Raw genomic sequence first — 23,647 nt, 5'->3', positions numbered from 1 at the left:
AATATCAACATGTAGTCTTAACATTTGACCAAGGAAATATTTAGATTTTTTGCACATCTGATCACATCTCTCTAGGTGGTCTCCTACTGTATATCTCCCAGCTGTAAAACCAGTCCTGCCCATAGTTACACAGGCCTCAAAAACGTACCAGGACATATACTATACAGTACTTCTTTTCTCCCCATTAGCCCTCAGCCCTGCAGCACTAAGGTGTCAGTCAGAGAGAAAAATAATGCAATTCTCACTGGTAAAATAGTCACAGGTGCCTGTATAGCCAAAAGAGTCACTGCTGCATGGGAAGCTGGAGAATCCCTGGTAAACTTCAGTTGACTTTCCAAATAAAGGTCTTTACACCCTGTCTGAGTAATAATAATAATAATAATTATTATTACTCAGACAGGGTGTAAAGACCTTTATTTGGAATAATAATAATAATAACTGCTTACATTTATATAGCGTTTTTCTGGAAACTCCACTTAAAGTGCTTTACAGGTAATGGGGACTCCATCACCACCAATGTGCAGCATCCACCTGGATGATGCGACGGCAGCCATAGTGCCCCAGAACGCTCCCCACACATCAGCTATCATCAGTGGGGAGGAGAGCAGAGTAATGAAGCCAATTCATAGATGGGGATTATTAGGAGGCCAATGGGAAATTAGGCCAGGACGCCAGGGTTACACCCCTACTCTTTTCGAGAAACACCCTGGGATTTTTAATGACCACAGAGAGTCAGGACCTCGGTTTTACATCTCATCCATAGGACAGCACCTGTTTACAGTATAGTGTCCCTGTCACTATACTGGGGCACTAGGACCCACATGGACCGCAGGGTGAGCGCCCCCTGCTGGCCCCACTAACACCTCTTCCAGCAGCAACCTTAGTTTTTCCCAGGAGGTCTCCCATCCAGGTACTGACCAGACTCTCACCTGCTTAGCTTCAGTGGATTGCCAGTTGTGAGTTGCAGGGTGATATGGCTGCTGGCGTATGTTATACAATGTTGTTGCTATCACTTGGGACTGCTTTCCAAGTTTAAAAACTAGTGCTGCAATGATACTTACACATATGTTGTGCAATTATTGGTCAAGGGAAATAATACGACGCTGTTAAAGATATTTGGTAGGTGTTCGAGCATTTAACAGTTAAAGTAATTTGTTCCGAGTTCTGACATACCATAAGCTGTGAGCACACTCACTCAGCGGTGTACTTGCTTCACAGGCAACTGCAGCAGCAAGATAAGAGATTGGGAAGTCTGCACCGGAAATAAAAAAGTAAAGTAGATTGACCCATGGACTGACAAGGACTACAGTAGGAAGAAGGCAAACATTTAAATCTTAACTTGAAACAAAAGGCATACACCAAAGGTTTTTGATATCTTGCTAGAATGCATTTAACTGGGAGAAACATAAACCATATACAACAATTTAAATCTTATTGTGAAGTTTTAGATGACTAGATAGATAGATTTAGATTTAAATAATATAATTTGACTTAAAATAACAAATATGACACCTGTAAAATAAAATTGAAAAGGTTTATTAGTTTTGTTCTGTGTAACAGAAATATCAGCACCGACTCATCAGGTTTAGATCCTCTTTGTTTGTAGTTTCACAACTTGAAATATGCCATTATTATCAGGTGCACTGTAGCTGCATTTGTTTTACACATATTTATTGTGTCTTTGCACCTTAATTCTGAGGAAGTGTTTCTGAAAGTGGAAAGACAAACAAGCGGCCAATCAAGGAAATCCTGTTACATTGACATTGCAACATACTATTGTACATGTTTTTCTGTGAATTAAAAAGGAAGTTGTAGGCTGGACTGCATTCTAGTGCCTGATAATAGATTATTTCAGCGATACAGATGGTGACATATTTGTTGTTGATGCAGCACTGCGATAAGCTTACAGAAAAGATTGCAAAAGATTACAAAAAGATTACATTCACAACAGGAGAAAGACAGAGCTGCTTCAGTGCAGGTAGTATGAATGTAAAAACTCTAAAGCTCATGTGCATTAATAGCCACTGACGCTCTTTCATTCTGCAGTGTTTCTTATTGTACTTTATGCACTGTGAGTCATTCAGCACAAGTAACATTTACAAGCAGGAAGAGGCCACTCAGCCCACTTGCTCTATTGACAGTAAATTGATCCCACTGTCTCTTCTTAACTTTTCCCAGAGAGTGAGTTTCAGCACAGTATGATATTCTGGAGCCCATCAGGAATAACACGAGAAAAATGGTTCTCTGTTTGCACAGTCCTCAATGTATTTTGAAGTTCAGTAATGCCACTTTTTTTTTTTGTTTGAGTGTTTTGCAATTTTGAAAAATTATGAAATATGCAAAAGAACTGCCATGTGTAACTTGACATGAACTGGCACAATAAAAGCCAACGTTCCATCTTCCAATTTATCTTAACCAAGGCCTACTGTACAACTTGCTATGACCCAGGCTGGATGCAGTTTGAGTTCAATGACGTGAAGGCACATTCACGTCATATTATGCTGTGTGGTATGTATAAAGGTGAGTTAAATTAAGCCAAAGGTTGTCATGATTTTTAATGTTACTTTTATTCATTACATGTCTGTGCTATATCCAGTGTATTTTTTTCTCAAATAATACACAGCTTATTTCTTTGTAACATTTATTTCACAGTAGAGACAATGTGAATGGTGTTAATAAAGACAAAATAGTGCCAAGTTTTAAACAAATTAAATTAGTTTCAAAACAATAGAAATTTGTATAGGAACTTAAAAGTGTAATGCTACATTTCAGAATATGAAAAGAGTTCCAGGTGTACTTGAATATATGTACAGAGTACAAATAAGACCCAGATGCCTATAAGTAAATTTGATGTCAACCAAAATGCCCCAAAAGTTATTGTCTAAAAGGATACAGTATATGTATAGTTAGCTGTGGATGTACACAGTCAATGGAAAAAACTGCATTGATGTATTTCTAGTTCTCAAACAGCTGCTTTATTAATTACATTCAACTGTCAAAACATCAAAACATTTAGGTGTGCTCTTTGCAAGCAACAATGATATTGTAAACTTGCTTGTATCGGTTTTAGACTTAAAGCAGAAAAGAAACACAGAGCAGTCTTGTCTGGATTTACTGGTAGCACCAACTGCCATTTATTGGTCTGATTGTTTGACAGGATTTGTAGGATTTGGCAAAAGAGTAGCAGTTTACAGAGAGCAAACATAAAAAATGAAAAAAAAAACATTTTTCCTGCCAGGCTGTATGTGCACAGTACGTACTGCTAGATGTTTGTAGCAATCCAAATGATTGCGTGCAATGTTTGCAGTTTAACCCTTGTTCAAAGGAAACTTTCAAATAAAAAATAGTTGTAATATATTCTTAACCTGCTTAAGGCAATATACCTTGTATCCCAAAGGAAAACAAGAAACATACATTGCTAATCAAGGTGTTTTATACATTCAATTTAGAAAAGCTTTGTAGATATTTAACACATTCAAGTATATAGGTGTAATGCTGTTTAAATAGGCGCTTAACTCAAAGTTTGACCAAGCATTCAAACAGATGAAAAGACTTTTATACAGAAAAAACAAAATAATAATTAGATTGATTGTGTATTAACAATTTGTGTATGAAATTAATATTCACTTGGGTAATAATAATTTGTTTACCATGTGCCTTTGTTATAAAAGTCTGAAAACAACAAATACAGTAGCTGTCTCCCACAGGTCCTAAAGAGCAACGTAACACCAAAACTCTCATAATCAGTGCTATTCCCCTTCACCACCCACTCTGACTTCTAATTTTATTTTTTTCTTATGCTGTCTCCTTGCTGTGCATTTGTATTTATCATAATCCCACTGTACTACTGGAAAAGATTTAATCTTAACTTTTAACCATCAATCAATAGTTAAGTCTAGACTCGGTAGCAGGTGTTTGTTTAATTGGGTAGACAGACCAAGCCCCTGGGTATCAGGAAGCCACCATCACATGCCAAATCTGTAATTAGCATTTGCAGGTGTATCGGAGTTTTAATTTAGTTTAGGGCATTGTCTGTGTCCGTGGTGAGAAATGTCCCTTTCATTCTAAAAAACAATACACAATTTGGTTTGTCCATATTCTTATATATTTTAGACCTAAAACGTAATTAGAGTTTCATGAACATCATGAAGATAAACTTATTAAATACATAACAAAGAGGTAAGTTATATTACTATATTATATTAGCCAGCAGCTATATTACCCTGCAATTCACAAATGACAACCCACTGAAGCTCAGCGGGTATGAGTCTGGTCAGTACCTGGATGGGAGACCTCCTGGGAAAAACTAAGGCTGCTGCTGGAAGAGCTGTTAGTGGGGCCAGTAGGAGGCGCTCACTCTGTGGTCTGTGTAGATCATAATGCCCCACTATAATGACAAGAACACTATACTGTAGAAAGGTGCTGTCCTCTGGCTGAGACATAAAACTGAGGTCCTGTCTCTGTGGTCATTTAAAATTCCAGGGCGTTTCTCAGAGTAGGGATGTTACCCCGGGTGTCTTGGCCAAATTTCCCATTGGCCCTTACCAATCATGGCCTCCTAAAAACCCCCATCTATGAATTTACTTCATCACTTTTTTCTCCTCCCCACTGAGAGCTGGTGTGTGGGGAGCGTTCTGGCGCACTAGGGCTGCCGTCGCATCATCCAGGTGGGGCTGTGAGTGGTGTGTCCTGAAAAGCGCTATATAAGTGTAAGATATTAATTAATTATTATTATATTGATTAATGATCCACCAGTAAATATCCTTGTTCAGCGTGTCACATTGAATTTTATTAATTTTGGCCTATTCGTCCTTACAGTCTTTTGAGGATTTGCTTGCTTTAACAGCTCACTTCAGATCCTGGAATAATATTTAAATGGGGTTTAGGTCCAGCCAATTCAAAATATGAAATTTCTTCCTCAGCCATTCTATTGCAGATTTGCTTGTTTATTTAGGATCAATCTTGCTACAGTACATTACCAACTTGTAACTCATTTTCAGCTCACGAATGATTTGTCTATCATTCTCCTTCAGTCCTTCAGAATTTGCCCATCTTAATTCTAATACAAATGTTTTGGGGATCAGCTCTGATCAATGTAAAATCCACAATTTAACACACTTAACTATTATTAAATAGTAAGAAAAGAGCCAGTATTAACCAGTAAAGAATACATTTGCTATTGTACATTACTTTATTTAATTTTTTATCATCTACAATATGTAACCTTTGTTTTGACTATTTTACTGTTTTCTTTTTTGCAAGGATAACAGCATCTTATTTGCCAAATATTCACAGTGCTAATATTCTCACATACTGCAAGAGCTTAAACTGTTTGGCATGTGAACAACAGAATAAAATGTCTCTATCAACAAAAATGATCATGTGATACAAAAGAGGTTTATCAACAAATACAATAATCTCAATCAAATACAGTGCAGTTGTAGATGTTTAAAGCTAACTCTTTTGAACTCTGTTATGTTCTTACTAATAAAACCAACCTATTATGCAAGCAGTTCATGGCATGTAATTGTAACTGCTGTTGAGAGTTTGAAGAAATTGCGAAACATCTAAAATAAATTTACCAACAAAACCTAAAATAAAAAGCTTAGACGTCTAACCAATGTTTAAAAAAATAGTCTTCTCTAAATAAAATTAATCTCTCATCATGATAACAAATCATATTTCTGTTACTGCACTGAAGTTATTATAGTTTAAGAGTGTTCTTCTAGCTAATCAAACCTGATCTCCTCTCTCCTAACACTTCCCTTCATTTTAAAATGTGTGATCATAGACACTAAGTGATACTAATTAATCTCCTTCAGATCTGGTGCCTTTACATGTTAATGTTCTTTGCCAGGAATTCAGAAGAAAATTTTAATAATCAAATATACAGTATGTTCTTGAGCATCATCAAAGGAATATTTTATTAATTAACTGAATATAGTAAATACATACTGTACAGTGTATACTGTATATATATTTCCCAAGCTGTACTTGGGAAACATATAAAGAATCTTAGTACAAAGGAAAAAAAACACTAAACCCTGTACATGTTGAAAAGATTGAACATGTCACTGGAAGAAATCTGGGATAATGCACATAATCTCTCAACCTACTTTCAAACTTCAAAGATTTGGACAAAAACATTAGATTTTCTTTGAATAGCCTGTGTTTCTTTGAACTGTGTTTTTTTATGAATTTGTTTATTTAAGCATAAAAGTTATTTCAGGCAGCAAACTTAAAATTTTAATTTGTTTATGATTCATATATAAGCATTTTAATATTTCATTTATCTACTGCCTGTAGTGATGACAACCCAACATTTCTAACTGTGTTTAACGTACCTGTTTTTACATTGTAATAAACACTGTAAAAGAGTATGTTTTCAAAGGCAAAAGTCATCACAAATTATGACTGTTTTATTTCATGGAAAATTCCATCCATTACAGGGAGCCTGTGAATCTGTGATATAGAACATAATGAATTGCAATGCACATAATGAGGCATGTTCATTAAACATAATGAATTACAAGTACATTGACTGGACTGCTTCCAAGATCTAAAACAGTTTACGTAGGCCTTTGTTTCTGAATACATTTGGCTTTAAAACATTTCTGAGTCAAAGTTATTTGATTATCTTATCAAATGTCTGAATGACTAGATCACTATACATCAGCAATATTTCTATAGAGGTGATAATCTAGATTAATTCTTACCATTGTTTCCTTTTATATTATAACCTTACATGTAATAAAGTCAGGTATATTGATCATCAAATTGAAAAATTGACACACATAGAGCCAAAAACATAAGATAGCACAAAATCCTGGGCAAAATACGTTTTCTCATAAGCAATGTTTAATGGTCTGCGACATTTGGACTATTCTGCTTTCTTTCAGAAGTTTTGTTCATTTTGGTGCTTCATTTTTTTATTTTTAATATATGTTAAAACATAGCTGATAGACAGTTGTAATGAAATTGTGTTTGCTCATTCATAATGTATCTATTTTGATTCCACTATATTTCTCCATTGTTTGATATTTGTGGAAACAATACCAAACTTTGGGAAGGGAATTGCATCTCTACCATTCAGGTGAATAGTTTTCCTTGGTATAATCCATGACTCTTCACAAACAAGATCAATATGGAAAGAACAATACTTAATTTACAACTGAAGGGTATCTTGTCTTGGTAACCAATTGATTTCAGGTTAATGTCGATTAAAATCCCATTTATCTTTCAACAACAAAACTATTTTTTCTTCATTCATAGCATAGAAACAAAGGACTTAAAGAGCACACAAACCAACCACAATATACTGTATACTAGCATGGGACATTTATCAGCAACAACATCAACATCTATATTTAAAGCCTATACTTTAATTATATTGATCCTATTATTATAATAGGAACTTTATTAGGCACATGAATAAGGGCAGTTTTCCTGGGATACGTTTCTTAGGTTTCTCAGAGTCTTCTGGCTGCATATCTTATTTAAAAAGTTAATTTAGAAAAAAGAAACAATAAGTTGTGAAGGAAATCTAAGGAGGAAACTGGTGACACTATGTTCTAACCTTGCATCCTGTGTAGACCTTAGTAATGGAAAGAGGAAGGAGTTGCTTTTGAAAACTAGCACAATTTTACAAAATGACACCCAAGTGATTATTAGTCTCAGTGAAGCAATACTAGTTTCAGTGTTTTTTAAATATAGTAGTTTGAGGTATTAGCAGTCCTAACTGTGACTCTGTAATGTTTTGAGACAGTGCTAGATTTTATACTGAAAGAAATTAATGTGTTAATTACTGTAAGCAGCACATTTTTGCAAAGTATTGCTTAGACACAATTCTGTGCTTTAAAGACCAAGTGCAAAAAACTGGTAATAAGATCAAGGAGTACAGTAGTCAGCTGTTCACTATTCCCCCCATTAATCAGACCTAGAGAACAGCGGATTAATTTTATCTGTTTTGTTCATGGAAATCATTGTAAATGAAGTCACAGTTATTCCAGCACAAATATTAGTAAAAGCTAAATACTGTAGTCACTTTACCATATTGTAACTACAATCAGCAACAACATAAAAAATAAACAAATATTTACCATTAGAATATTGTGGTTAAACAAGCAGTTTAAGTGGGGTTTTTAAGTTGTAGGCAAATTAAAACAGCCTTCTAGGATTTAGATACAGTGTGTGAAAATAAAGAACCTAATGACACAAATGAGAGTTTTAAGAAAATATCACTTTTTGACTACAACAAGAAGCCTGTACATGGGGTGTCCTATTTGACAGGTTTCCTAAAGAGGAAGCGAAAGACTAGATAAAGGATGTCTTGTGAGGAAAAAGGGATGCCAAAGCTTCTGCCACTTGAGACCGACCACTATTTCTAGAGAGCAGCAGCCCCTCACACTGTCTTGTACATGTTGGTACCCACATAACCTGCCTGCACACATCCTGGTTTTGATGAACACAAAACCATTAAACTGCCCTCACCTGAGCCCGTGTGTCCCCGTCAGGCAGCCCTGCCCCCTTCACACAACTCTCTAAGGCAGCCAGGATCATTGAGAGAAGCACAGATGCAATCACAAGCCTCCATTATACACAAACATCAGCTACATCTTCCAGAACTGACCCTAAGGGATACGGGACACTTCAACACTTTGTGCTCTGCAGCTCATTATGCAGGTGTTCTTGTTTTGGCATGTATTTCCATAAATCAGCACCTCATAACTATCTTGTACATGTTAGCCCCAGCACAAATAAGAGATTTGCTACATGACTGTTCTGATTATTTTTACTGTTGTTTCTTTGTAAGGTACATAGGCAGCAGTATGCAAATTGCAAACAGTATGCAATTGCAAAATACAAAAGTGCAATATTTAATTTCAAAGTTAAGATAATTCCATTCCTAGATGACTGTAAAATTCTATGCTATCTAGAATAGTGCACTGCTTATAAGTGTTGGCCAGGATTCTACAAAAGAACAGACCTCTGGACACCTTTAATACTCTTTAATAAACACAGCTGGGCTTAGGCAATCAGTTATTTACAGCCTCTTGCAGCAATACCTCTAAAGCTAAAGTGACAAAATCACCTCATCTTCTTTGGAGAGATACAATTCAGCATAATTGTGATAATTGAGGCTTTTGAATTAATAAATTCAAATGTTGAAAAAAAAACTCAAGGAGCAAGTGAAAATGGTTGAAGACATTATGAAGAGGCACAGTGGAAAGAAAGTGGTGATTTCATACATTGCTGATTGAAAAAAATAAGGCATTCAATGAACTACTGTAGATATTTTTATATTGCAAAACAAAAATATGAATGGCTCCTATTGCCCAACACTGCCCCCCACAGGAAACAGTAAAAAATAAACTCATACACAGTATCTATAAGTACAGTTTCCATTATTAATTTTCATTTTCTACAGCATTTATTTCTATTTTGTATTTCAGATTGCCTTAGAATGATTACCATGACAGTCACTGTACAGAGGAGTCAAAGGACTGAGAGATCTGCTGATTTATTAATAGAACTAGTAAGAAGTTTAGCAGTAGCAGGGAATGTCTTGTGTTGAAAACAAGGATGGGGGCATCTTGAAATCTAACAGCAGGAACCTCTCATTTGTCATTCCTAGCAAATTTGACAATTCCCAAGATCAAAGCGTGACAAACTATTATGGAGCAGATATTGGCTTAACCTGCTTGGCTGGGGGCTGACCTCCTGGCCATAGGACAAGGAGGCCAGGACCCCCAAAAAGAACCAAGCTGGACCCCAAACCACCAATGCAGAATTTGGAAGTGCCTGAAGAAGATGAGAGCTGTGACTCATGGATTGTTGCAGCAGTAGGGCAGTCCGAGTGTTTGTTCAGGTTCTGTATAGGTTTACTGTAGGGAAGTCGGCTTCCGTTGGCCTAGGCAAGCTGCTTATTATAGGTACGCATTGAGGTGTTGATGGAAGGGAATTCAAAGGAACACAGAGTCTAAATGATGAGAAACCAGATTAGGATGTAGGCTCTTTGTAGATGGGAAAGAAAATCGCTGCTTTATTGAATTGGGTTAGTGGTGGTGATGTTGTCTGAATAGATACGGGCCCATGTTTGCGACTGTGTCCCCCAAAAGCAGCAATGGAAATTGGAGACTCCTGCACTCGATAGGGGATAGGGAAACAAGACACGGGACGACTGCTGAGTGGGCCAGAAATAGGATGCCAGACAGACCTGGGGCCCAAGAGATGGCCACAGTAGCAGCGGAGACAAGATGAAGGAACCCAGTGCTGAATTGAACACCAGGGATAAGGATTTATTTTTATTTATTTATTTTTTTAAACTGAACACCAGGGGATCAAGACACAAGGAGACGAGGACACGAAACAGTGTTCGAGCTGAATCAGACAGAAACGCAAATAAGACAGGGACACAATACACAGGACAATTGCTGCCTTGGCCAGAGGTAGGACACCGGACAGACCCGGGCCCGAGGAGGTGGCCGCAGTCACAGCAGAGACGGGAACCCGGGGTTACGTTGAACGCCAGGTATGGGGACACGAGACAACTCCTGGCTGGGACCGAGGTAGGACGGCGGACAGACCTGGGGCCGAGGAAATGGCTGCAGGAGAGATGAGAGGAATAAGCCTGGGCCTAAATTGAACGTCGGGGATAGGGACATGAGACTGCTGCTGGTGTAGCGGAGCTGGTGTGGTGACGTCAGCGCCCTCACTGCGCGTAGCAGGGTCCTCAGCTGCCTGGGCTAGGGGAGGTCTCCTTTAGCTCACGCGGTTGGTGCCCTGTTGTGTTATGCTGGAGACGGGTTCGCGCCCCAGGTGTGGGGGACGGAACCGGTGGCTGGGGGCACGACCCTGCGCAGAACCGTGACTATCACACTGGTTGGGCCTGAGGTAGAACGGCGGACAGATCCGGGGCCGAGGAAATGGCTGCAGTAGCAGCAGAAAAGGGAACCTGGGGCTGAATTGAACGCCGGGGATTTGCAAACGTGGCGGAGAACGAGAAAATCAGCTGGTTCTGGCAAAGATCGACTGTGCAAAGCAGCAGCAGCAAACAGGAATATTGATTCAATGGTGTGGGCAGTGTCTTAGCAACATCTATGTAGGGTGTGTGAGGCAATAGGGATACAAGACACATGACTGTTGACTGGAGGAAGAGTAGCGGGGGCTACTAAGTTGTCTTAGACGCCAGGAGGTGAGGAGGGGTGCGGGCTGCTTGCTGGCTGTGCTGGAGGTAGTTTGGTGGATGGACTGGGGGCTGTAGGGACGGCAAGTGGAACTTGGGCCACATAGGACGCCGGAGGGAGACCGAGGAGAGTGCAGAAATGAAAATAAAGAGGGAGGGGGTGGGGTTGTGGGCTTTGGCGCGTAGGGGAATCCTGTGCTGCCAAAGGTTCTTTGTCGGAGCAGGAAATTCACAGATTCGTAGGCGATCGAAACGCGAGAGTAATTAGCACGGGCTTGTGCAATGCGAAAGACGCACCCGAACATGCAAATGTCGCACGCGAGGGAGAGTAGGAAAGCACATTTGGTGGAGGAAGATTGACGGGAGCGATTGCTAATTACTGACATCTGAGTACGATTGAGCGTGGTTGTCATCCCTCCCGATCTTTCATTATAAACTCCATTTAATAGGCCTTCAGAGTGTTTCCAGTTCTTCTGTCCTTGACGGCTCTGTTCTTTTTTCTTCAGAAGTGTAGTAAAAACATGTAGGAGTCTTTGGCATTGAGAGTGTAATAAAACATACACTGCTTCAAGCAGCACGGTCAGTAAGAAATTGGGTAACTTCTTCACCCTCTTGAATTCCACCTTTAAAATGAGCAAGTCTTTTCTTCCTTTGCAGTATTTATTTAAATAAAAATAAACTACACATTTCGTACAGAGAAAAATACCACTGCACATATTCAAGATGACATGATCTTATTGTACACGGTTTCAGTATACAGTATCTTCCAAAAGTATTCACCCCCTTCCAATGTAAATATTTAAAATGAAATATTTTAATCAAAACTTGAATACTCAAACTGGACAACTCCACGAGTGAAAGACATTAATTGGCAGCAAGGGGTTTAAGAAAAAATCTCAAACTGAAATATGTGGGTTAAAAAACAATAAATATTCAGTGCCTTTGCAGTGGTAGCCTCGTCATTTCAACAGAGGTGTTCCGAGGCCAGAAGAAGGTTGTTTGTGATAGGGTTAGTTGCACATCTAATATTGTGACAGGAGATGAAGAAAAACGGTACATAGCCTTTTCAATAGAACGTACCAGTCACTTAGCCAGTTAATAAAATTATTATTCTCAGATTTAGTCTTATATGAAGCTTGTTTTCCTAATATGGCCCGACACATTGTCTTCCTAAGCAAAGCCCTACTCCATCTTGGAATCCTAACTACACTTTTAAACATTTTTCCTTACTATAAGTAAGGCTGGATGAGTTAAAAACAACTTTTTAACATTTAATTATTTTACTTATAATTTTTTAAAACTTTTTCACACATCTCTCCTTCCTTTTCCCTAAGCCAATCTTGCTTTCGTTCTTTCTTCTGGTTTATATCAGCTGATCTCAGTTAACTTTGCCTGCACTTGTAATTCATTGAGGGCTGCCAATCTCCACTTCACCGAGTGACTACTCCCCATTCCCTACGAAAGCCAGATTGACTCCTCCCTAAATGAGCTCTTTGCTGGCTTACTTGGACTAATTTAAATTGAACAATTTCACTTCTCTTCATGTGTCAGTGCTTTACTTTTTAAGGATACTAAGAAAAGCTGGAGACTCAACAGCCACTCAGGACCAGGACGGGAAACACATGGCTGAGATTAATAATGAGACCCCTGTTCTTAACCTGGAATCTGAATTGCAAGATTTATCTCCATGTATTTTGCTTTCTATTATTAATCTGATATATTAGTTTTTAATATGATAGTTTCTTGATATTTTCAGTATCAGTGAACACTCTTTGTCCTATATACAGTAATCAGCCCCTCAGAACCCATCATTATACTGATCATGCGTGAAAGCTGTACTTAAAACTGTATTTTCCATCTAAATAGCACAACATCTCAGAAACATTTACAGAAAAAATACTGTTTACCTCCTTACAAATCTACACCACAGAAAAAAGGTAGCTTCTTCAAAATACAGATATTATTCGTCCCTGATAATTAAACTTTGAAAAAGTATTATTTTTATATTTCCTTAGCTGTAAAACATTAAGCCATTTACTCAATTTCAATGCATGAAAAAGCTGAAAACCAAAAGTCCTTCACAGCAAAACACTGCACCATCTCAGGTGCTCAGAACAAATATACTGAAGATAAAAAGACATTCACTTTTGACTGAAACAAATTCACCAAATTCTAATTAGGAAAATGACATCTTTTTTTGTAGTAGGTGCACTGAGGTTTTAATAAAGAGACCTGTAAGGTAAATTCTTTTAGCCGATTAACATTTTTCATCAATAGGGTTGATCAACAATGAATGTTACAGGCTAGAATAATGTGGGGCTATTGGAAAAAAATGTAAGCTGTGACATCTGTGAAGCATACATTGCACCAGGTAATAAATGCTGTCTTTGGATGTTCTGTCCATTCTCCTCATATAGCCTGGATAGCCCTGTGCTTGTTCACCTGTCTCTGATCTTTAGATATTACATGTGTATATGATTGTTCCAAAAATGTGCATACATAACTAGTGTGATATGTTTACTGTATGCTCAGTACACATTGTGTCTGAAGAAATGTTAGTTAAATCCTGAGCACAACCTTGGAGTAGACACATCATGCTGAAAAATGTAAACTTAAACCTGCATGATTCATTCACTTTTAAATGTAAATGTCATATTCTTTAAGATCATAAAATGCATGTCAGCTTCTTTTTCCACACTGCACTGGGATGGTAAGACTGCCAAAAATAATTCAATTCAGATACACACAGCAGGAATCTTTGTTTTTCTGGATCAGCTTACAGCCTTGCTTCACTGGGTAATTTACCCCAAAAACCTCAGGTCCCATGCAACTTGCTTTAATAAAGTCAATCCAGGCATCTGCCACAAGCCCAGATACTGCCTGGCTACAGTACACTGACAGTGTCCCCATGATCATAATTTCTCAGTAATTGAGATGTAACATTTGTCTATGGCAGAATAAATATGCCAGCTGTTTCCTCTTGTCTTTCTAAAAATATGAAAGGTGGCAATAATATGAAATGTGTTCACCCATATGTTCTGTATATTATGAGAAATTAGTGTTGCAGTTTAATTTGAAAATATGAACTTGTAGAGGGAGACAGCATCTTTTCTGCCTTTCTGGGGAGATACTGACCTTGTTTTTTTTTAAACAAAGTGTGTGGTGGCCAACTCTTATGATGAATACAAAAGGAAAGCAATGAATACAGATTTTGTGTGGGCTGAAATAAGTATGAGAGCATCTGAATCATCAACCAGATCTGATCACAGTCTTGTTCATGTTATTCCTTTTGCTTCCCAAGGTCTGTCATAACATTCTAGTGGTGAAAGACCGCTGTAATCACATTGGACAGAGAATACAATGTACTGTATGACCCTTGATACAAAACACCCAAACACACATTTCTCCGTCACCATTGAAATAACATTCAAAAAACAATTGTTTCAATGCTTAAATTCTTTTAAGACAGAGTGACGTTTGAATGATAGATTTCAGCTCAGGAGTTTTGTATTTTCAACTTACTGTATGTAGAAAAACATAAGAGAAACAAAAGCTGCTGATGTACATGCAAGCTTCCTGCCTGGTCCCGTTTTTGTTCTTATTTCAAAGTTCAAAATAAATGTGAATATTTGGGAGGAACAAAGTATTGGATAAAGTGCAGTACTGGAGAAATATTATTGAAATTCATGACAACCCATCATTCACATACAAATGGAAAAGCCATATTATACAATTCTAGGACTGATTGCATATTTCTTCTTTCAGTGGAATTCTCCCAAAAAAGAAATCACTTTATGCTCTAAATATTTAGTAAGAAACTGAAACACTTCACTCAAGATTTCTATTTCAGACTTCTTTTTCAGTCTTTTTAATCTCTATATTAATACATATTAAGACAATAATAGCTTGGTTTCTGTAATATGCCTAGTTTTCATGTTTATTATGAACAATTTTATTTTCATCCATTAGTTTTGTAAAAAGAAGTCTGTGTCTTGTACGTTGTTGCCCGTTCTTTTACTAAGCAATTACACTATGCCAGCAACAAAGAAGTCGCATGACTAGACATGACCTATTCTCTAATTAATAATAATAATAATTGCTTACAGTTATATAGATCTTTTCTGGACACTCCACTCAAAGCGCTTTACAGGTAATGGGGACTCCCCTCCATCACCACCAATGTGCAGCATCCACCTGGATGATGCGACGGCAGCCATAGTGCGCCAGAACGCTCACCACACATCAGCTCTCAGTGGGGAGGAGAGCAGAGTAATGTAGCCAATTCATAGATGGGGGTTATTAGGAGGCCATGATCGGTAAGGGCCAATGGGAAATTTGGCCAGGACGCCAGGGTTACACCCCTACTCTTTTCGAGAAACGCCCTGGGATTTTTAATGACCACAGAGAGTCAGGACCTCGGTTTTACGTCTCATCTGAAGGACAGCGCCTGTTTACAGTATAGTGTCCCCATCACTATCCTGGGCCATTAGAACCAACATAGACCGCAGGGTGAGCACCCCCTGCTGGCCCCACTAACACCTCTACCAGCAGCAACCTTAGTTTTTCCCAGGAGGTCTCCCATCCAGGTACTGACCAGGCTCACACCTGGTCTAGGGGTGTTTTATTATTTGACCTTGATGTCAAGGTGTCAATTTATATCTTCTATCAATGTCAACTGGTATTAGAGCTCAATTGAATTCCATGCGAGTGCCCCCCCCCCCATCCAGTTTGTGATAATATCTTAATTATTTGCACCATCATTTTTACTTCATGACTTTCCCTAACTTTACTCCATTCGTGTGTGACAATTACAAATACAGCCTGGATCCCTAAGTGCTGTGACACATGGCCACTGGAGAGAGAAAACTCTCTGAAAGCAGACATCAGGATTTGACTAGTCTCTGATGGCCTCCTTTGTCTTTGTTTTATGAGACTGTAAACATGGCTGTCCCCTCTGGGGCTGTTGTCAGCATTCCAGCTTCCCAACATCTCCCACAGCCGATTCTCAACCTAAGAGGCCTGATCTCTGCCTGTCTGCCTTTCAGCAGCTCGACATTGCTGAATTGACAAAACTTGTACCATGGCGTCGTCCTTTTCTTGTGCCAAAGGCTCCCGGAAGCTGCAAGGCTGTTCTTCTCGGATCTGTGCCATTTTCCTCGGGATTTTCAACACTTGTGTTAGAGACGACCAACAGGCTTTGCAGCACGCTGACAGCTGCAAAGTAGGTACAGACTCAGCAGTGCTGCCAAAAAAATTAGCCTTAAATATTTAACTTCTAGCAGTTACTACAACCTCAAGCATTCCTTCAAACTGGCATGCTATTATTATGTTTAGTTGAAACGTATTCATTTTGTAATGCTCAGTTTACAAAAGGCTCCAATTTTGTGTGATTTGGGGAAGTGTTTGACCGGGATGTCCAGTTTCTGTGTAATCCTAATCTCTATTTAACACAAGACTGTATAAAAAACAAGACTGTGTAATATGTTCCGAGCAATGTAAGGAAGCATTCCTATGTTCCTAGGCTTCACCCAACAGGGTGGGGTGATGGAGTGGAAATTTAATAAATCATATCTTTACACTCATTTTTATACAGAAAACCCCTGTAGAAATACTCCATGGAAAGCCTGTGTGTTGAATTGTTTCCTCTCCTGCATTGCTTTCACAGAAATTCAACAGCACTCAGTGCCACTTCCACACAGTTACAGATTTCCAAGTAAATATGCAAATAGTCTGCTTATTCAAGAGGCTTCACCAGAAGAACGTGGTCTGTTTTTCTAACCTTGAACGTTTTGCCGGCTTGGGAGTTGGTAGCAGAAACACGTGTCGATGCAGGAGTAAGGGAGGGGGTTAAGGATTCCAGTTTGGTTTGTTGTAATTGTTTTTCCCACCTCTGCCACTCTGCTGCATTCTTTGAAATAAGCCTTAGAATCGTGTTCCCCTGAACGTTTTAATTATTTAAAATGATTAAGATGATTTTAGTTTATTCTGCTTTATTTGACATATATGTTATAATGATCTGAATTTGTACCTGTTTTTTTTTTTCTTGGTTGAGATATCACTGCAATTCAATATTTTTTAAAGGGAGTATATATTTGAACATATTTCCCTTTCCAGGGAATATGGTTTTGAGGTTTCAATCGGAAACAAGAGTCTTTACTCAAAAACTGAGGATTAAAAAATAAAATCAGAAAACAATTATGTAAGGAATAACTTTCCTCTTTCTTGCAGCTGTTCATCAATTTTAATTGGTAATGACCAGAGTCTTCTGAATAATACTGTCTTGGAGCTCTGCAGTAATTACTATGAGATTGCGACCTGTGAAACTTTCTTCCTCATGTTCTAAAAGGTATGTGCATTTCTCTGTCACTTTCGACATCAGGTTTAGTTGTTCACTATGCTTTGATACATTTATTTTTAACAAACTTTGTCTACATACTGTAAAAATAAATACTTCTGAAAAGGGGAGATAAGGGAACGTTGTCAGGATTGTGAGAGGACGCTTAATCTAAGATAAAAAAAGGAAGCAGTGATCTTAAATTATAATGCACTCCCTCCAAGTACATTTCCTGTTTGCAGGACAGATTAGCTCCTTTTGGTGAATAGTTTTTAGCTTGGCTAACAACTAACTGAACAGAGAGTAGTACTCTCTGTAAACATCCAAGGAGAAAAGAAACAAGAAAGACATGAGACAGGAAAAATGCATTAACAGACTTTAGTATGCTAGCAGGCTTCATCAAACCCAAACCAAAATTAAGTTAACAAATGACTGTAGCTCAATGGGGAGCTTCTACCTATAATCAGCAACATAGACTTGCAGAGAAAACTAATTTAAAGTTTATAAAACTCCATTTACATGCTTTTTTCTTTTTCATAATATACAGTTTTATCCTGTAATCAATGGAAGACAAGGACACATATTGATTGCTGAAAAACAACCCTCAAATGCAATACTCTCTATACTAGGTGTGGTTTTGGAAACAACACATCTTTGACTCAGAATTCATAAATTGTCAAGACAGTTTGCTGAAAAATTGAAACTATGTGCAACTGAACATGATAATTCTGTTTACACACTAGCCACGTGAGCGTTAAGAGAACAGAAAAAAAGGACTTCCTGGACTGAAAAGCAGACACGCAAAGAAAACATGATCCATTAGGACTGCAGGACTTGTACGAGGCAGTGCTGTTCCGTGCTCAAGCAAGAAAATCCAAACCTGGGACTTAGGTCATACCTAACAAAAGGAATGGCACAAAACGCTTTCTCATTGTTCATCTGCTGTTGCTTTTGCACTGTTTTTATTTTAAATAATAGACCTGTGGATGCAGGTAAAATATTGGTAGTGCCTGTGGATGGGAGTCACTGGAATGTCGTTAAAGTTCTGATAATGGAGCTCGTGGGGAGACGCCACGAAGTAACAGTGTTAAGATCCTCCAACGCCATGTACGCAGAAGACAAGTCCCCAGATTTTCAAATCATCACAGTTGAGCTCCCAGGACAGAAAGCCAGGACCATGGAAGAAAGAGAAAAAACAGCTCTCTCCTGGATCCTTCACAACGCTTTTAACAAAGAAAGCCAGTCTCTTTCAGCATTTTGGGATCTTTTCATCTCAATCAGGAGAGTTAGTCAGGACTACAAGATTGCCATTGAAACTGTTTTTGAGAACCACACACTCCTAAAGCAACTTAAAGATGCCAGTTTTGACCTTGTCCTAGCAGACCCATTTTACCCAGGGGGGCTGATGATAGCACGCCATCTAAAATTACCGATAGTACTTTTTGGGCGGTGGATGCCAACTGAAGACATACACTTCACCATTGCTCCATCACCTCTCTCCTACATCCCTGTGCTGCACTCCAGGTTAACGGACAGAATGACATTTTTTGAAAGACTTAAAAATGTTCTCATGTACAGTTTTGGAAACTTTCTAAACCATATCTTTATATATTCAACTTACAATGCACTGTGTCAGCGCTATCTAGAAACGGATGAGAGCATATACGAACTTTATAAAAAAGCTGACATCTATCTGATGAAAGTGGACTTTGCTTTTGAATTTATGAGGCCAATCATGCCCAACTCTATTTATATAGGGGGATTTCAGTGTAGATCTCCAAAACCCCTGCCTCCAGACCTTCAAGCCTTCATGGATAATGCTGGCGAAGATGGCATTGTTGTTTTCTCTCTAGGAACCATAATCAAAACCTTGCCCGAAAATGTGGCCACAGAAATAGCATCTGGCTTAGCACAAGTCCCACAGAAAGTTATCTGGAGATACACTGGACCTCCAATTTCTACTTTAGGAAACAACACCAAGGTTCTGAGGTGGCTGCCCCAAAATGATCTCCTAAGCCACCCCAACACCAAGGCCTTCATAGGACATGGAGGAGAAAACGGAATTTATGAAGCAATCTATCATGGAGTCCCAGTAATTGGATTCCCACTTTTTGCCGACAACTACGAAAATCTTCTGCGACTTAAAGTTAAAGGGGCAGCCATTATACTAGAAAATCTTAACCGTCTGACAAGGCATGACATCTACAAAGCTGTTCGGACTATTACAGAAGACCCATCTTATTGGACAAATATGAAAAAGCTGTCTCAGGTCCACAGGGACACACCAGTGTCCCCCAAGGAACTCGCTGTGTTTTGGATCGAGTATGTAATGCGTTACAAAGGTGCTAGCCACCTTAGAGCAGCCGGACACGATCTGGCTTTCTACCAGTACTACCTGCTGGATGTCATAACATTCCTGTTAATTGGGTCAGTATTATTTTCTTTTGTATTTTGGATTTTATTACAACTTCTTTGTAGGAAATGTTTAGGCATTACAAAGACAAAGCAAGAGTAACACAAAAGCTTTTCTTCAAAGTGAAAACAAGTTAGTGTTGATCAGCTCAAGACATTTTAAATATTTTGTGGATAAACAGAACAATTCCACATTCTTCAACCGTGCCTCTTTTTTTTTTATTTACTTTTACCCCCTCTACTTGTAGAAAATGTTAAAGAAATGATGATTGTAAATCTTACACTCCATGCTGAGATTTACAGATTTACTCAAAAACAAATGAATGAAAAATGTTGCATATGAATCAAAAACACTTTTTAATAAATCTGAAATGACAAAATGTACATTTTTAATTGTATTTTATTTCACTCAATTAGTTTGTCATTAGTGCATGTTCATGTTATATGTATTTATTTAGCTTTGTTGACTATGTTTTGTGTGTGCTCTTTAAGTGAGCTGGCAGCTGATCATTCTGTATTAGTGCTAACATTTTGTAAACAGAATAAAAAATGCTACCTGATCAACTCCAAGCATATTAATGTAAAATAAATGACATGATGACCCAAAAACAAGTATATAAAGTTGTCAGTTTTTATTGCATATATCACAAACATGAACGTGACCTCCGGGGTCTAGCCTCAATCACTGCTAACTCCATTTGTCTGTCTTCTACGGTTTTATCTAAATTCATAATAGCAGCAGTTTTAAATACTTTGATTTGTACATAAAATAAAGAGATTAGTGTACAGCTTTCACAAACAATCAGCTTTTTTTAAAAAAGGGAATAATGATAGCAGCAATACTTAAAAAAGGACATTACATAGTAATAAATAATTAGTAAAAAAAATCAAGTGGTTGCAGAACACTTAAAACAATGAAGTTGGCTCATTTATTTTCAATATAAAAAGGAAAGCATGGTGTCATGCACTTCAAGCACTGCACATTGAAATCTTAGACCTCCTTTAGTCTGTCTTTCTGATTTTACCAGTTTCAATCATGTATGTTCCAGAGAATCCAGGCTCTTTGCTCCAGTTTACAATGTCCTTATCATAAACAATGAGGGAGTAAATTCCTCTCTCCTTTTGTTTACCACACACACAAAAAAAACTGAAGATGTATTTTAAGACTCCAAAACCTAAGATTTATTTTTGGTTTTAAATTGTTAAAACAGACTGCCAAAAATTAAAAGAGTTGGGTGAATATGTACTAACGAACTAGTCAAAAGTGAAAAGGGGCTTAGTAAGTTCACTGTATCCAACTCACTGTGCTGCCACCATTTAATTTCTTAACACTGTCTCACTGACCAACTCTAAAATCGAAGCTCGAAGAATACACATCCCGATAGTTGATTCTGATCTGGAAGCGGTAATGTTAAAACTGAACACACAGTATTACAATGTTCAGAAGACTTATAAAATATCTACAAAACCTTAATTAAATTTGAGAATATAGAAAACGATCTTCCTAGGCTGCCCTCATGAGCCTGCTGTGGTGGAGTGAGTACATCTAGCAAACCACTTACACAGCTCACTTTTACCAGTTGCTGTGTATGCGGATACATTAACGGACACCTTTTACTTAATTGCATCTGAGGTTACTAATCACTTAACTACTGCGCTTCTCAATAAAACTAACATTAGTTTTAGAAAACATTTCACTGTCAAGTCAGATCAGAAGAGGTATTGGTCTCTTCAGTAGTTTTGTTCCATTGGTATCTTCATTCTTCCTTTTACAAAATCAGATGTTGTGTGGAAAGTATTGTTAATATTTCTTGCCACCCAGTCCAACTTTGCAATTATTGTAACACACTGGGGAAAACATTAACACATAATAATTCCCAGTAGACCTGTTTAATATGACTATTCCTATGTGCAAATCATCATATAAAGTTCCAAGCTTAAACCTTGAAATGGAGAGTAAAGGAGTATGAAAAAGCTGCCCCTTCTAATCTACATTTTCACCTACTGTATCTGATACCTGCAAAGACCTGCATTGTTCCTCGTTCAAGTGCCACTATAGTAATAGGATCTGGATTTTCCAACTTCCAACCAAACGGTTGGGAGAAATTAGGGGCTGCCTAGGCTTTTGTGTCCATAGGTCACCAAGGAGGTCTAAGACTGACCTATAATAGCCTCGATCATGACATAATTAGTTCTCTTAGTAATTAAAAATATACCTTTTTCTTTTATACATTTCACGCAACACGCAATTAAGTGTGAAAATAACAGTGATTTTTTTAAAAAACAAACATGAGTAACGAAAGAAATGGATACCTGGTCTTAAGCCTAAAATGTACAAAGCCATCTTCCAGTACTGAAACTAGATATATAAAAATATCATGAATTAGACACAAAGAAAAACATACACAAGTAGACATGTCATACAAGATGAAATTCCCAATTCATATGTTAAGTATTTAGACTATGTACTTTAGCAAGTATTAACTTTAGGTAGATTGGCTTTGTTATCAGATAGGTCTACAAGTAAGTATGTTTGTCCTTACAGATAATCTCAGTTCTCTTGTGGACAAAAAATGTGGGGTTCTGTTTACTGAAGGTGTGCAGCCCAGATTTGCTAAAGCAAAGCTTTGGGACTAGAAACCCCAAGATTCCAATTAGTCGGCACAAATCTGTGAATTCGGAAAAGGGATGTTGTTAGTGAAACCTTTCATGTTAAATCTGCCCCCCAAACACACAAAGAATAAATACCTGTAAAATTCTTAGTGTTAATGTTCGTAACCCTTGGCATTGCCTCTCTCGCTCACACTGTTGCCCTTAAGGGCCATGCTCCTAGGCCTAACGGTCCTTGTCGTCTTACTCCACACTGCTCAGCAGGAAGCCCACAGGGAAGTCCTCTCCTGGCTGATTTGGCAACTGCTCATCACTAAGCAGCCCATACTGAAGAGGAGCTCTTCACTCCACTGCAAAGCCACAGGTCTCCTCCACCGCAGTCAGGAGCTTCTCAAACAGCTTCTCGTACGATTCGTAAGGTGGAATGTCAATCCGGTTAAAGCTGGGAAAATAAAACCTGGGTTTTTAGGTCTCTGCACTCAACACAAGTAACCTCATGGCAAGAATGCGCCAAAGGAAATGCATCCTTAAATCTAAAAACAAGCAGCAATTACTCATGTTTTAAACAATTCCAAAACCATCAAAAAGAAAAACGGACCTGCTGTGTTCCTCGCACAAAGTGAAAAAGTTCACAAATTCTGGACTGAGATACAGTATGCATGCAGATGCGTGGTAAACAGTTTATTCCATTTAAAGCACACTCGATGACAAGTTTTTGAAAAGATAAAACTCGAAAACCTCTTTAAAATTAACTCCAGCTTGTACGTGTCAACAACAAAAAAATGAAAAAAAAACAACGTACCGATACCTAATCTCCTAAACTGTGACTCCCTTGCAAGAACATCCTCCCTTGCATAGTTTAAATATTCTCATGCTCCACATTCTTGAAGTATTTCCTTCACTCAATAAAGAATGCATCATTACAGATGAGGAAGAGTTTATCTTACCATGTGTGGGCTTTAGGCAGATTGTCTGTGTTGGCATCTATCAAGTGGATAGTGAACAGTCTTGGTCCTGCAGAACCTGTAGAACCTTACCAACACACATTCTAGTTAACACTGATCCAGGACTACTTGCACTTAAAATACAGCAGCAAAAAAAATCTG

The 23,647-nt window shown here is 38.1% G+C and overlaps 2 protein-coding genes across 6 annotated transcripts in view; one reads left to right on the top strand and one right to left on the bottom strand.

The window, feature by feature from the left end:
• Positions 1 to 2,404: 2,404 nt before the first annotated feature.
• LOC102685880 (UDP-glucuronosyltransferase 2A2-like) lies at positions 2,405 to 20,521 on the top strand. 4 transcript variants are annotated; one of them, XM_069180684.1, is made up of 3 exons: positions 2,405 to 2,520; positions 17,414 to 17,531; positions 18,263 to 20,521. In XM_069180684.1, the coding sequence occupies exon 3, from the start codon at positions 18,430 to 18,432 to the stop codon at positions 20,032 to 20,034; it is 1,605 nt and encodes a 534-aa protein (XP_069036785.1). In that variant the 5' UTR covers positions 2,405 to 2,520; positions 17,414 to 17,531; positions 18,263 to 18,429; the 3' UTR covers positions 20,035 to 20,521. The 4 variants fall into 4 exon arrangements, with proteins under 4 accessions (XP_069036785.1, XP_069036782.1, XP_069036783.1 ...); XM_069180681.1 differs by having other exon boundaries at positions 18,067 to 20,521; XM_069180682.1 differs by lacking the exon at positions 2,405 to 2,520 and adding an exon at positions 10,298 to 10,531 and having other exon boundaries at positions 18,067 to 20,521.
• Positions 20,522 to 20,541: 20 nt separating this feature from the next.
• Positions 20,542 to 23,647, bottom strand: part of smurf1 (SMAD specific E3 ubiquitin protein ligase 1) — a 47,141-nt gene continuing 44,035 nt past the window's right edge. The window contains exons 17-18 of one of the 2 annotated variants that reach the window (XM_015360504.2): positions 23,489 to 23,573; positions 20,542 to 22,983 (exon numbers count right to left, since the gene is read on the bottom strand). In XM_015360504.2, the coding sequence (XP_015215990.1) occupies positions 22,884 to 22,983; positions 23,489 to 23,573 (185 nt within the window). In that variant the 3' untranslated portion in view covers positions 20,542 to 22,883. The remainder of the gene's footprint in view (positions 22,984 to 23,488; positions 23,574 to 23,647) is intronic. The other variant, XM_006637242.3, reaches the window with a different exon arrangement.

This window comes from Lepisosteus oculatus, chromosome 19 (genome assembly GCF_040954835.1).
Source record: "Lepisosteus oculatus isolate fLepOcu1 chromosome 19, fLepOcu1.hap2, whole genome shotgun sequence".
NCBI lineage: Eukaryota > Metazoa > Chordata > Actinopteri > Semionotiformes > Lepisosteidae > Lepisosteus > Lepisosteus oculatus.
Note: the sequence above shows the minus strand (reverse complement) of the source record. Positions and strands in the feature narration are given on the sequence as shown.